This window comes from Theileria parva, assembly GCF_000165365.1.
Source record: "Theileria parva strain Muguga chromosome 4 map unlocalized ctg_529, whole genome shotgun sequence".
In the NCBI taxonomy this organism is placed as follows: domain Eukaryota; phylum Apicomplexa; class Aconoidasida; order Piroplasmida; family Theileriidae; genus Theileria; species Theileria parva.
Genome location: NW_876246.1, coordinates 767,121 through 781,057, shown reverse-complemented (window position 1 = coordinate 781,057; position 13,937 = coordinate 767,121). Strand labels below are relative to the sequence as shown.

General features: G+C 34.4%; 8 protein-coding genes and 1 non-coding gene across 9 annotated transcripts; 6 read left to right on the top strand and 3 right to left on the bottom strand.

Annotated features, from left to right (window-relative positions):
* Positions 1-167: 167 nt before the first annotated feature.
* Positions 168-4,762, top strand: TpMuguga_04g00398 (Symplekin tight junction protein C terminal family protein; the record flags this gene model as incomplete). Its single annotated transcript, XM_061305991.1, has 5 exons — positions 168-262; positions 361-441; positions 519-591; positions 645-3,681; positions 3,883-4,762. The coding sequence occupies exons 1-5, from the start codon at positions 209-211 to the stop codon at positions 4,760-4,762; spliced, it is 4,125 nt and encodes a 1,374-aa protein (XP_061161158.1). The 5' UTR covers positions 168-208.
* Positions 4,763-5,082: 320 nt separating this feature from the next.
* On the top strand, positions 5,083-5,156 carry TpMuguga_04g00934. Its single transcript has one exon. It is a non-coding gene; the product is annotated as a tRNA-Met (tRNA).
* Positions 5,157-5,165: 9 nt separating this feature from the next.
* On the top strand, positions 5,166-6,614 carry TpMuguga_04g00397 (NOT2 / NOT3 / NOT5 family protein). Its single transcript, XM_758939.2, has 3 exons — positions 5,166-5,871; positions 5,991-6,244; positions 6,357-6,614. The coding sequence occupies exons 1-3, from the start codon at positions 5,429-5,431 to the stop codon at positions 6,476-6,478; spliced, it is 819 nt and encodes a 272-aa protein (XP_764032.1). The 5' UTR covers positions 5,166-5,428; the 3' UTR covers positions 6,479-6,614.
* Positions 6,615-6,657: 43 nt separating this feature from the next.
* Positions 6,658-8,449, top strand: eif3m (PCI domain protein). Its single transcript, XM_061305990.1, has 4 exons — positions 6,658-7,151; positions 7,286-7,579; positions 7,622-7,785; positions 7,888-8,449. The coding sequence occupies exons 1-4, from the start codon at positions 6,852-6,854 to the stop codon at positions 8,432-8,434; spliced, it is 1,305 nt and encodes a 434-aa protein (XP_061161157.1). The 5' UTR covers positions 6,658-6,851; the 3' UTR covers positions 8,435-8,449.
* Positions 8,450-8,473: 24 nt separating this feature from the next.
* Positions 8,474-10,283, bottom strand: Psmd6 (26S proteasome non-ATPase regulatory subunit 6). The gene is made up of 11 exons (XM_758937.2): positions 10,216-10,283; positions 10,123-10,185; positions 9,966-10,048; positions 9,697-9,902; positions 9,478-9,623; positions 9,323-9,414; positions 9,197-9,291; positions 8,985-9,126; positions 8,786-8,954; positions 8,575-8,695; positions 8,474-8,545 (listed from the first exon to the last, which is right to left on the bottom strand). Exons 1-11 carry the CDS (start codon positions 10,224-10,226, stop codon positions 8,492-8,494), a joined length of 1,182 nt encoding a protein of 393 aa, XP_764030.1. The 5' UTR covers positions 10,227-10,283; the 3' UTR covers positions 8,474-8,491.
* Positions 10,284-10,762: 479 nt separating this feature from the next.
* On the top strand, positions 10,763-11,431 carry rpl22 (60S ribosomal protein L22; the record flags this gene model as incomplete). The annotated part of the gene is made up of 3 exons (XM_758936.2): positions 10,766-11,021; positions 11,095-11,226; positions 11,312-11,431. Exons 1-3 carry the CDS (start codon positions 10,905-10,907, stop codon positions 11,429-11,431), a joined length of 369 nt encoding a protein of 122 aa, XP_764029.1. The 5' UTR covers positions 10,766-10,904.
* A 386-nt stretch (positions 11,432-11,817) lies between these two features.
* Positions 11,818-12,635, top strand: SR33 (RNA recognition motif family protein; the record flags this gene model as incomplete). The annotated part of the gene is made up of 2 exons (XM_758935.1): positions 11,818-12,125; positions 12,206-12,635. 2 exons carry the CDS (start codon positions 11,818-11,820, stop codon positions 12,633-12,635), a joined length of 738 nt encoding a protein of 245 aa, XP_764028.1.
* Positions 12,636-12,778: 143 nt separating this feature from the next.
* On the bottom strand, positions 12,779-13,150 carry rplN (Ribosomal protein L14p/L23e family protein; the record flags this gene model as incomplete). The annotated part of the gene is made up of 1 exon (XM_758934.1): positions 12,779-13,150. One exon carries the CDS (start codon positions 13,148-13,150, stop codon positions 12,779-12,781), a length of 372 nt encoding a protein of 123 aa, XP_764027.1.
* Positions 13,151-13,179: 29 nt separating this feature from the next.
* TpMuguga_04g00391 (Histone RNA hairpin-binding protein RNA-binding domain protein) lies at positions 13,180-13,716 on the bottom strand (the record flags this gene model as incomplete). Its single annotated transcript, XM_758933.1, has 1 exon — positions 13,180-13,716. One exon carries the CDS (start codon positions 13,714-13,716, stop codon positions 13,180-13,182), a length of 537 nt encoding a protein of 178 aa, XP_764026.1.
* Between the last annotated feature and the right edge of the window lie 221 nt (positions 13,717-13,937).

Below are 13,937 nucleotides of genomic sequence, written 5' to 3'. Positions count from 1 at the left end.
TTCAAGATTCACTTAATAATTCAAGATTTACTCGGTAGTTTCGGATTTGACTGTAATATCGCCAAGGTTTTATAAAAATAATCTGGATCATTTAAAAAATACATTTTATGATTAATGTGTTATGGTGTTGAGAATTTATTAATTATTAATTTTTTTATGTATTTTTAAAAATAAATTTATTTTTATAAATCTTGTCAAATGGACCTAAATGGATCAACCAGAACCAGAAGAATCCACAAACTCAATCACAGAATCTTCTCAAGTATTAATCTCATATTATTCTATTATTCTAGTTATTATACTAAATTTAACAGTATAAAATGATTTAAAATGTTGATAAATTATTAACATATTCTTTAGGAATGGCACATACTTAACCTTTTAAGAGTTTGTGAGAGGGACCTTTTTGAAAGTAACCTTCAAGAATTCAGAAAAATACAAGTAACCCTTTAACAACTTATTTACCCCGCTAATATGACTAAATAACTAATTATTTCTAAAAATTAATGTAAAAATAGTTGACTGAATCGCAAGATGGTAAAGTTCGACTTTGTAAATTAATTAATGAAATTTTAAGATTGGATCCACAATGTAAGTTTTATTTGCCTAATTTGACCTCTAAAACACAACTGAATAATCATTAGATTCAATAATACTTGTGGAGGATTTGTCACATTTGTTTAATGATTCGAATTTTGTGGTTCAGAAATTCGCTTTAATTTCATTGGTTGACTGTTTTAACATACTCTTTAGTCATATTATCGCATCAAATGAGGTTCTGGAAACTGTACGGCTCACCTGCTCACTCGACTCCATCTCCAAATCACAAATTACAAGATGTAAACACACAGTAACTACGGGTAATTCCACATATTCAAACAGTGCACAATTGCCTAACGGATATAACACATCAACTCTTAATAATTTGGTTGACAGTGTTCCAAATAGTGGTAAGGTTCCTGAGGATGATGGGAAGGATTTGGAAAATTTACCATTTTCTCTGGATAATGTAAGAATTCCAGAAAGCTTTGCAGATTTTGCCTGTATTAGGTTCATGGTACATACGAGACTACTGGACTGTGACTTCTCAGATGTTAAGTATAACTCAGCTCATTTCCTGCCAACTTTAATACATAACAGGACGAAATTTTACTCTGTAAACCTGGTTAAAATGTTATTTTACGAACTGGCAAATTATCCAAATTATCTATGCCACCAGTGTGTTCAACCAGGGACCGGTGATACCACCGAAACCAGTGCAGAAAGTAAAGTTAAAAATAAGAAGAAAAAGGTGAAAGGAGTTAAAACAGATGAACCAAACTCTGTTATCTACGAAACTTTATATAAATGGCAATCAGAATCAGTAAATTTACTCCTGATTCTCCTAAACAAACATAATAAACTCAGCACTCCGGGAGGTAAAAAAAGGGTAAAAAATGAGTATGACGGCCTAGTGGAATCAGTATTAAGTAGTGAAGTGGCATGTAGTCTGATTGGGTTTTATCCGGAATACTATTTTGAAGTGTTTGTGGACTCTTTGGTACGATTGTTGGGAACACAAAATCACAAGATTTTCGAGCCTATTCTGTTCAGAATCTTCTCATTCAACAACTGTTACAAATACCATCACGTATTGTTGGATAAGGTAAATCAGAGGGGTTACGGACTAGAGTTGGAGAATATGTATAAACTGGTCCAGACTCTCCCGTCAGTATCCTGTGAACCTTACAGAGGAACGATGATGGGAGTTGATAGTACAGAATCAATGGATAAAGAGGCCAATTTTGACTTGTCAGACAAACTTGTGACAAGTTTGTCAGTTGATTTTGATGATAAACTTGGCTTATACCCGGCAGCGCAGGTGTTTGAATTTGATAAGGAACTGGTGAAAAATTACAAAAGCTCAAAGTTTAAAAACTCACAAATTTCCATCTCAAATAATTTCTATAAACGGAAACCCGTTACCATTACGCCAATCTCCTATGACACGAGTTTTCTCACTTCTGAAATTCTTAAACCTGATGACCGTCAGCCTGACGCCCCTCATCCCGTTGACAGTGACAGGGAAACTGTCCAGAAGCTAGTGGAGAGTAGATTAAAAATAGTTGATGAAGATGAAATACGGAAGAATGAGAAGCTGTTTGTTAGATTAGTTGGGAATCAGATGATAGATACAGTCGCAAGTTATCAGAGGTATCTAAAATTTGAAGTTATTGGGCCTAAATTACCAAATTATGACAAATTTGCAAGTCAAGTGCTGAAGCACTTTTTAGTCTCAAATTTAATTCAATTTGAGAACAGAATAGAAGTTCTGAAAAACCTCTTCGAATACTTGGCAGAGTACACTTTAATTAATCACGCGGAATCACATTTCCTAAAGTTACTTAAACACCACAGTGAGTTCTACGGCTTATCTCTACTGTTCAGCTGTGTCAACAGGCAGAACAATGTCCAGTTATTTAACAACTACTTGGAAGTGTTGAATGAGTATATTATGTTTTCATATACCACCAACTTCGCCAAGGCAACTTCCGTAAATTCTGAACTTGCTAAGGAGGAATACATGGAAGAATATGAAAAATTTGTAAACTTGTGTCTGTCGTACGTGTGTGAAAAGTTGTCAGAAAGTGAAGAAGTAAACGATGTATCAGTGAATACATTCTCTAAATTTGTGTTAAATTTACCGAAAATCCCTGATAAAATGTCAGATTTGATAGTGGTGTGGGTAAAATCTGAGAAACAGGGGAATTTAAAACTCGCATTCTCACTAGTGTCAAACCTGCTGAAACACACTTCACTAGCGAAGAAAGCTGATTTTGAACGAGTTATATGCAAAGATTACTTTAGGTATGTGTCCAACATGTTACTCATAAAGAGAACAGTGTTTGCCATATTCCTCAGATGCGTAACAAGTAAAAGGAACCAAGTTTCTTCTCTATTCCTGAGACTGTTGTCATCTCAGAAAGGTTTATACAATGTAAAGAATAATTATACAGTTAAGAAATTTCGATCAATTCATGAAGATTTTGTGCAGAAACTTAGGGAATTTACCGGGTCAGATGAGGAGAAGGAGTTGGTGGAGGATTGTTTATACCTTTCAGACAGACCATTTTGGCAGTGGCCCCCAAAATTAGTCTCTCTATCCACAGAATTATTGAAGTTTGATCTGTCCGACGTTGGACCTGAGGGTGAAGAAGAAGAAGAGTTAGAGGAACCTGAGGAAGAAGATGATGAAGATATTGGAGTGTGGATAGAAGAAAGTGTAGGATTAATGTGTAATAGAAATAGTTTAAAAACGAGCAAATTCATCAAAAACGCCGTTGAAAACCTTTTCAACACTACATTACAAAGCGACACTCCGGAAGTTAATGACCAACAGGATAAAGTAGAAGATGAACCTGAGAGACTGGATCAACAGTATAACACAGTAAATCCACAGGCTAACACATTAAATCCACAGGATGACTCAGATGAATTGGATGTGATAATGGACGATGTGGAAAAGGAAGTGTCTGAAGATGATTTGGTATACTTTGAACCGATGTTATCATGTTGTATAAGGAATTCTAGACTAGTTTTCAGGTTATGCGCACTGGCAAATTCATATCCAGGAACTCACTTCTACACCAAATGCTCACAAACTCTAGCCAATTACCAACAAGAATTACAACTCATCATCAAGTAACTTTATTTACACTTATTTATACATTAATTACGTATATTTACACATTAATTACGTATATTTACACATTAATTACGTATATTTACACATTAATTACGTATATTTACACATTAATTACGTATATTTATACATTAATTGAGTATATTAACACATTAATTACTCATATTTACACGTAATTAACTGGCACACAATTGGTATAGGTATAATGAGGAGTATATGAGTTTGGTGGAGAGTGTATTGGAGGAGTTGAGGAAGAGTTGGTGTAATGTGATGTTTAAATTTGATGAGAGAACGGATTTGGAGAAGAATTTGATGAAATTATTGATGGAAAAAATGCACGTGACGCCGGAATATGTGATACAAATGTCGCCATTTCTAAGTCCAGACCAACTGAATAAGTTATTAATATTTTTATTCAGAAAGTATGAAAAGGAGAAGATAATCAAAGTGCTGGATGTGATCATAGAAACACCGAAAGTCTCGCTGCCACAACACTTTTTATACTCAATTTACAACATGCCAACTTCACAGATAAGTAATAAACTAGCCACAGTAGTATCACAGAGTACTGGAGTTCCACAGGGCACAGTTTCAGAGGTTACTCCGGTAACACCGGTGGATGAAAAAGATTATATGAAGTTACAAGTATTGTTGCTGGATACTTGTATCAAGTATTGTACGCTGGGAAGATTCTCAGTGGAATCAGCAATATCGTCGCTGTATCTAATTGTGGAATCATTTGATAATATCAACTTCGTGTTCGGCAGACTTTTATGTCAATTTGTACAGAAAGTGCCATTGACGAGGAAAGTAATCGTAGATGTGATATTCCCGAAGCTGATCCAGAAACAGTGCTGGCAAGATAAACAATTATTTAAAGGAGTGGTAATAACAATTTGCACACTGTGGAATCATTTCAAGGACCATCTCCTGAGATATATTTTGGAGATGCCAAATTCTAATGTCAAGACAGTACTAAAGGCACTCCAAGCGCAGTATAATATCTCAGAGTATTTCAAAAACATTACACTCCCAGATCATATACAACTCATACTCCAAGACGTCATTAACAATAAATAATTTCATACAATCTATTATTTTTAGTCCAATTTAGAATACGTAGAGTCACATTTACACTATTTATATTTTAGTCTAGAATATTTTCAGTAGAATTTGTGTTATGTGCACATACTGAGGTGTGGAATCTGGGTTAGGGAGTTGGACTTTGGAAAAATTTTAGGAATCTTCAAGAATTTGGCAAAATCACAGTATTAAGTGGTGTGGAATCCAGTGATAACAGTAAACACAGAGAATTCCGGGGTAAAACACCTATAATCTTATAGAATCTCTAAGAGTGGAAATTAATAAGTTTAGAAGCTAAAATTGGGGAATCTAAGAGGGGGTAGTTAGCGCAGTCGGTTAGCGCGCGGGTCTCATAATCCCGAGGTCGTGAGTTCGAGCCTCACACTACCCAAATTTAATTTTTTTCGTTTTTATTTCAACTTTACTATTTTAATTTAAATTCGTTTTAAAATCAAACAATTTTGTTATTTTATATTTGTACATTTTTCAAAAACCGAAAAGGGCCCAGATTCCACTCTAATGTTTAACTATTGTACTAATTAGCTAATTGTATAAATATCCGCTGTTATGTACTTTAAAAGTACTTGCCAAACACCCTGTAATATATACCGCAACACACTACTCAAGGATTAAATCCCAGCCACGAATCGCAACCTAGCCCCTATGGGTTTGGAGGAAGTAGAAACAACTCCAAATGAACCCCTGCCTTCTGAAATTTTAAGTCCCGAAGAGGCTCAAAAAAATGAAATCAGCCAAGTCTCAGATTCCTTCGAGAATCTCAACTTCGTTGACCGAAACATCACGGACCTAAAGAGGGAATTAAGTTCAAAAGACAAAGAGGAAATAACTCTGGACGATAATAATTTAGTTGAAGCTGATACAAATCAGGATAAAACAAGCAACTTAGAGGCTCAAAATCCTGAAAATGAACGTGATACTGAACCTCCACCAAAACCGGTTAACCCCCAAAATATACCTCAGGAACACTTCAATTACGGACTCGAGGGGATTTTCGACGCAATGAAGTCCTATTTCACGGATAAATCACCGTTCCTTCCCACCGGAAAATTAGATACCGAAGCTCTCAAACATAAACTCCTTCAAGAGTATTTACACATAATTATTATACTATATAGGAATTATAGTATTATGTATTAATTACACAGTTACATAATAATTACAGTATTATGTATTAGTAATAGTATTTGGGGATATAAATGTGTAGTACGTCTGATCCTGAGGATTCGTTGGATGAGGAATCGATTTTTTTCGACAGATTTGTACATAAATTAAATTACGGCCAAACGCTAAATTTTCGGACTGGAAACGTCTCAAAACTGTCACTGGAGACTCTGTTCTACGTGTTCTACAATGTGCCCAGAGACAACATCCAGAGCCTAGCCTCAATTGAACTCTACAAAAGGCTCTGGAAATACCACGAATCCAACAAACTGTGGTTCAAACATGATCAAAAAAAATGTAACCCAAGCTTTTATAGCATTTAACACAACCTTACATTATTTAGGAATATTATTGATATTTTTAGATAAAAATATTAATTATTTAATTATAATTGGTAAAAAACTTGTAGCGTTATGGGTGTATTTTGACCCGGCGACTTGGGGGATACGTAGTTACAATGTGACGCCGGAGGTGGAAAACGCATTATTGTCAAGAGCTGAGATGGAAAAGAAACTTGAAACACAAGAATAGCAATAACTTTCTACTTTAAACCATTAATTTCATCATCGCCATCAATTTTTCAACGCGATTCTTTTACACAAATTCATTCTACTTATTTTTATTTATTATAATTATTATATTGATGTTGAATTGAGTGATAAAATGTATGTTCCGTCCCCACTCGGAGGAATCACTCAAATTACCAATTTCTTAAATATTTTAATTTAAAAATTAAAATTTGTTAAATTAATTTAAACAAATAAAAATTATTTGAATTTTTTAAATTTAAACTTGTTTTTTTGTGATTCCATTTCTCCTCTAGTTTTACTCTCTATCAATTTTTAAATTAAAATATTCTGTAAAAATTTGATTTAATAATTTGTTTCAATACTTTTATGTGAAAATGACCACTTTCGTTCCTCTTTCTCAGGACACGGAGGGCGCTGTGAGTTCGGCTTCGCTGGGTGACTGGGTTCTTGGGATTCTTAAGGTCAGATGTCCCAGCAAGACTGCAACCTACTACGCTCAGCTTCTGGACCAGTTCCAGGAAGTTGAAGGCGAGCAAATTATCAAGGAGTCATTCCAACTTTTTGAGCTTCTGCTCAGTGAACACTTAACCGTCTTTGAGTTTCTCGAAGAATCTAAAACCAACGGCACTACCGTCATGCTCTCACTCGATCCCACCTCCAAAGCAGAATCTGAAGTATTTTTCACACTATTAAACTATTTACCCATTTTTTATTATATACCTGTAAATATACCATTGATACCCAAATATATTACTTAATATACCTGTAAATATACTATTACTACTTAAATAGTATTAAAATGTTATAGGTTCGAGTTAAGTATTCGGATGCTTTGAAGCAGGTTGAGGAGTATTTTACAGTGTTGATGTACATGTTACAGCTCAGATTTACAAGTTCTGGCCAGATTGAGAAGGCAGGGCACCTTCTCCTTAAAGCTATTCAAGGCGGAGAAAGCTTCCTAGAACTCAGACTTAGACTTCTCCAGATGCTCTACAACTCTGTAGAATCCACACTGCCTCTCAGAGTTGATGTTTACATCGCTATACTTGAATTCGCCGCCAAGCATAACATCTTCCACACTCTCATTCCCATCGTTAAAGAGGTATTAGCACTAATATCTCATTTGGATAAAATACGTATGTAGGTGGATGAGTGGATGGTGGATTGGTCTATAGATAAGAAGACGAAGATTAGAATATATCATATAATTGCTGAGGAACTTGACAAACTGAACAGAGCGGATCTCGCCTATAAATTCTGGAAAAAAAGAGTTGAGTGCCTCAACGAACCTGATCTATACACCACCGAGTTTGCTCCCCTAACTCGTTAACCATTTAACTATATATTTCACCCTAGCTAACACTATATTACTATATTACGGCGTAAATTAATACACTAATTAATTTGTAGTGAGAATGTAATGGCCACAGTTACGTTTGTGGTACGTAGTTTGAGGTCTGAGGACATTTTATACTTTGACCAGTTATTACTGATGCCGGCAGTGGCTCATCTAAAAGAGACTAGATATGCGCCTCTAATAAGCCTGCTAGAAATCTTTATTAGAGGAAATTTGGAAGATTTAGACAAATACTTGAAGGAAAATGCGGAATTTGTGAGTGAACTTAAACTTGACTGGAAACCCTTGGTGGAAAAGCTAACACTGCTGACAATCAGTACAATGTGTCAACAGCAGTCTGAAATCCCAATTGAGATGATTGAGAAGAACCTCCAGCTCCCGCCAGAGGAGGCTGAGCAGATGATCGTCAACGCCATTAACAAGGGCGTTATGGAAGCTCTAATAGACCAGAACAGTAAGAAAGTTATCATTAACCACGTGGTACATCGCGAATTCGGCAACGAGGAGCTGAAACAACTTTACAACAATTTAAAACAGTGGCGAAACTGCATCAACACTCTCATCAACATTGTAGACAATAAATCACTTAATTCTTCCTAATCTCTTACTATTTACCCAACTACTTATTCTATTTACTGGAGTAGAGTAAAACATTAATTACATGTCGATGATTCTGGATAGTTTTTGGATCCGATTAATCAGGAGGTCGCCCTACGTAATGTGTGACTCAACCAGTATACCTGTTTTATGGTCTTGACGTAATTATTATTCCTCTCATCACCGACGTTATTCTCAATTATACCATTCACCTTATCTATCTTACAATCCAATCTCATCCCACTTATATACGACACCAATTCTCTAAACACATTTTACACTTTAACTCAGCACTTTAGTGACTACTCAGTGAATATTAGCTAACTATGTAACTATAAAAACTACTAAATATACTCTTCGATGAATTCGGTTGAAACTTGGAATGCGTCTGCCATGTTTTTTAAGGTGACGGATTTATAGGGTCTTAAAAATTGTTTATAGGCGGGTAGTCTAGCCTGACGTACAAAATATCTGCAGTGCCGTCCCAGATAACGGTCCTTCAATATCAATTTACTCACGTCAACTAATAATAAAATGGAGTGTGTAAAGTTACCCAGATGTTTCATGTAGTTTTTATAGTTACAGTTGTAGTAATCACTGATGAGCTGGTACAGACAAGACCCTGGGGAAGCTACTTGTGCCACTTCACTAGATAATAATACCTTCTTACTTATCACGTTACGGTCCATCGTTATCTAATCACACATAGTATAGTATTAAGTAAATATATACTACAGTAAATAGGTAAATCTAGTGTAAAAATACCAATGAGAGAACAATGGAGTAGAGAACAAGTTCTTCAAGTGAGATTAATTCAGTGGCCGTGAAAGTGGAAAGAGAGTCGAGAAAGAGTTCAGTAGCTAAAATATAATAAAATAAGATAAAAATTACCTTCTTTGAACTTTCTACATAGCATTAATTGGACAGCTTCATATATGTGTAATCGATTTCTAAGTTCCCAATCACCTCCTTTCTCAATATCTCTACAATAACATTAGGTAATGACAGAATAAATGGTATAACTAATAAGTTAGTAGATTGGGTACTGTTTGGCTTTTTCCATGTATTTAACGAGTAGTGGAAGATCATTGAAAAAGAACGCTGCCCTTAAAATCGTGAGCATTATCTCAAGTTTACTGTTAATTCCAACCGTTTTCTCCAAAGCCTGCTCATACACTTTCACCGTGTTCTCCTGAAATAATATTAAAAATTAAATAAAAATTGAGGAATGTAGACAAATATAGAACAAATAGTTAATTTCATACGTGATCACCGATTTTGAAGTAGTAATTGCCCTTATCTAGGATCGAATCTTTAATTTCAGAGGAGCCGAAGTTCTTCTCGGCGAATTCAATTTTCTCATCTAATTCGGCAAGGGTCTTTGAGTTCAACTCCTTAAAACTCTCGATCTCAAAATCATCCTCAATTATACCAAGCTTAGGCTTTATACGCTCATAATAAGGATACATATCTGAAGGAAAGTTATTGATAAATGATAGGTAATTAAGACATAATTAGGGTTAAAAGTACTAACGATTCTGTTTAATAAGTTCTAGTAGCGGTTTTTTAATCTTTTCAGGGTCAATTCCAAGCTCCTCATGGACAGTAAAAAGATGCCTAAATATTAACATTTTATACAATTTAAATATTATAAACTAATTTATCTCATAGGAAATAAAGTAATTTAGTACCTAAGTTTCTCAATTTCGAAATTAGGGAGCGACTTTAAGGTAGTAACGGTGGCGTTATCATTCCTAAAAATTAAATTAAGCAAAAAAACAAACCTTGACGGCATCTTTAAATATTTATACAAAATAAAAATAATTTAAGAAATGAAAACTTAAGAAAGAATCAACAAAGTTGGAATCGGAAGGATTATGAGGTGTAAACAAAAATTAACACATTAAGGTTAGAAAACCAAAAAGATTAAAAATTATTATTTTCATAATCAAATCATAAATTGTAAGGGATTTAATAATGTAGAATTAAAATTATTAATTGTTAATAAATTATTTAAAATTTAAACACCTTAAATGGAAACAAATAAATGAAGAATAAATAATAGGAATAATAGATTTAGTAATAGTGTCAATAATAGATTTTGAAAATCTGTGGAATCTCAAGTAAAAATAATAAATTCTTTGGAAATCATTAAAATATTGTTATTGAAATCAAACACATGTTTTTATTTTAATTAGACAATTATTATAACATCTGTTATAATATTAATATATTCTTTTTAATATGTTGATTGTTTAGGTTAAGTTTATTTTATGTTTTGGTGCTTCCCCATCCTATAGATGGGGAGTTCGTTATCTAATGACTTATTTTACTCTTTATTTTATATATTATCTTGGCTTGATTTAGTCATATTAAATACTTGATTTATATTTTATTATAGCCCAGATTATATTATATTTAAGTCCCGTTTACTCTTTATTTTTATTTCCGTTTTGCTAAAATCTTTATATAAATGAAACTGCTTAAGAAGAAGAGTAAACAAAAGAAGGTTGTTCCAGGCCATAAAGTCAAGTATGTTCTTGACTGTACTGGACCTGCAAATGATAATATCATCAACACCGCTGGACTTGTAACTTTTAATTATTTTTATAAAATTATTAATAAAATAAAAAACTGTATATTTGGAAATAAAAATGTTATAGGAGAAGTTTCTTCATGACAGGATAAAGGTAGATGGAAAGACAGGAAATTTAGGAACCAAAGTACTTGTTACAAGAGAGAAGAACAAGATCCACGTCACAACCGAAGTTCCTTTCTCCAAAAGATACATCAAAGTATTATTTTAGATATTATTTTACACATACTCCACTAAAGCACATATATTATATAATGGTAAACAATTTTATATATTTATTTTAGTATTTAACGAAGAAGTATTTGAAGAAGCAGCAGCTGCGTGACTTTTTGAGGGTGGTGGCGAATAAGGAACACTCGTATGAATTAAGATACTTCCAGTTAAATGAGGAAGCAGAGACATAATCTGATCAACTCCATTAGAAAAGATATATGTAGTTATTTAGTAGCCTAGTTCACTCAAATATTTCATGATAAATGAGGCATAAATAAGAAAGTTTCAAGAACTAAAGTAAAGGGGTTAAAGTAGTGAAAAGTGTATATAAATAATTATGACGAGTTTGAGAAGTGGAGAATAGAAGGCCAAGGGTTTGATTACTTGTGCCGCGGGAGAGGTTTGAGAGCTTGAGAGACATTGGGAAAGAAAGAGTTTAAATGAAATCTCGCAAAGAATAAATTCGTCCCGAGTAAAAATTTTAAGGTTTGAAAATAGTATGATTTTTGATTTCTGAGTTTTGCCACATACTAACCTGATAGGACAAATTTATTAAAAATAATCCGAGATAGTACAGATGGAAAAATCCACTGGGTATTCTACGTTGTTACGGAATTTGAGGTTCTCAACAAGCCCTCAAGTTGTGCGTGAGGCCTTTGAAAAATTCGGGAAAATTAGAGACGTTTACCTACCGCTAGATTTTAATACCAGAAGACCGAGAGGCTTTGGATTCGTTGAATTTTATGATAAAGCAGACGCTCTTGACGCCGTTCGCGCCATGGATAACACTGAACTCGACGGCAGCGTTATCACCTGTTGCATAGCCCAAGACCGGAGGAAATCTCCAAGCTCCATGAGAAGGTTCCAAAGAAACCGTTCCAGAAGGTTCCATAGCATATATTTCCCACTATTTAACCTATATTATAATATTTATCTATTATGTTTGGAGACTAATTCTTTATTAGGGATTATAGGAGTAGGAGTCGGAGCTACCGTGGCAGATCTAGATCTCCCGCAAGGTTCAGAGATGATCGACGCCGTGGGTACTCTCGTGACAGATCACCGAGGCGCCATTATGATCGCCGTGACAATCGCGGCTACAGAGATAGATATGACTCCGATCACCCTAAGGACGGGCGTAGATTCAGAGATCGCGACTTCCATGACAGAGATAGGGATAGAAATTACCGTAGCTACAGAGACAATGGTCGAACCGATCGCGAGGACTTTAGGGATGATCGTGAGGATTTCCGTGACGGCCGGGACGACTTCAGGGAAGAGAAACCCAGATACGATGATCGCCAGTTTGACGTTGATATGGATAAAGATAAACTTGATAACCATAACGATGACTACCGAGACTATAGTCCGTCAAGGTCTAGGTCTAACCCTTAATCTTTCTTGTCTGTAAAACCTCTAAATTCTTCTTTAACACTTAATCATCTGGTATTAGATTTACATTTATACACATTACAAGGATATGAAACTTAGTATACAAAGTTAAGTGTGTAACTAAATATACAAGTGTAGGGAGTAGATTATAAAATTTTAGATGCGAGTGATTTAGAGTTATGTCTGGTTTCGAGGAGAATCGGTCCTTTTATTTTAGTGGCTTGGAGTTTATTGTTTGAAATAATAACAAAGGCGTTTTCATCAAATTTAAATACCATCCCGTCTTTTCTCTGAGTTTCCTTCTTCCTCCTCACTATTATACCCCGCGGTTTCTTGTTATTGACGATGCAATCAGAAGTTTTATCACGAACTGATACTTTAATACGGTCACCTATCTTACCAGTGCCATGTTTGTTCCTGCCTAGACCAATGATACAGCCTTTTATCACTCCACTGTTGTCGCCACATTTCAATATGGACATTCGCTGTAATCCAGACAAAATCTTACTCAGAAACATTTCCACAAATTAATATTAAATTATGAATGTTACGATAATCTCGTGTTAGTATAGGTGGAGATAAAATTATCATAAAAAGGTTTGTCTAGAGTGTTTAAAAGCTGTTTAGACTTGGTTAAAAATGTAGTTTCATCAACAGTTTGGAACCCGTTACTGTTGATATCACCTTTAAACCAGAAAGGCTTATAAATTATTGGATAGTATAAGTCAGCAGTGTGTTGGTTAAGTAAGTGGTCACAAACGTCAAAATCAACCTTTTCCTTATTACTACCTTCACAAATGGATACAAATTCCTCAAGATCGCCACGATTTAAACAGTCTGATAATAAATCACACTGGGAGTCACTGATGCGGTCCCAACGGTGAACAAGTCTACGCCAGTTACTTAACCTCTTATTCCACTTCGAGTGGGTTAAGTTTAACCTATAATCAGGCGTACGGGAGTGCCAACTATCAGATAATTCCTTTACTCTCAAATGACGTGGAACTACACGAACATATCTCCTATAAGAGTCCTGTAACTTTGTCAAATTTATAGCTCTCAGACGGCTAGAATTCTTATCCATACAAATGTTCTTATTATTTCAGTGTTTAATTTTAATTTAGATTATAAATATTAAAATATAATTTTTTAAAAATTCTACAGTCTTAATGTGAGAAATGTAAATAAATTTAAATAAATCCAATTAACAAAAATTTTCCATAAAATTTAATGAAAAATAAACAAAAATTAAAAAATATTAATAAAATTGATAAATAATTATAATAACAGGAATTAAGTGTGGAT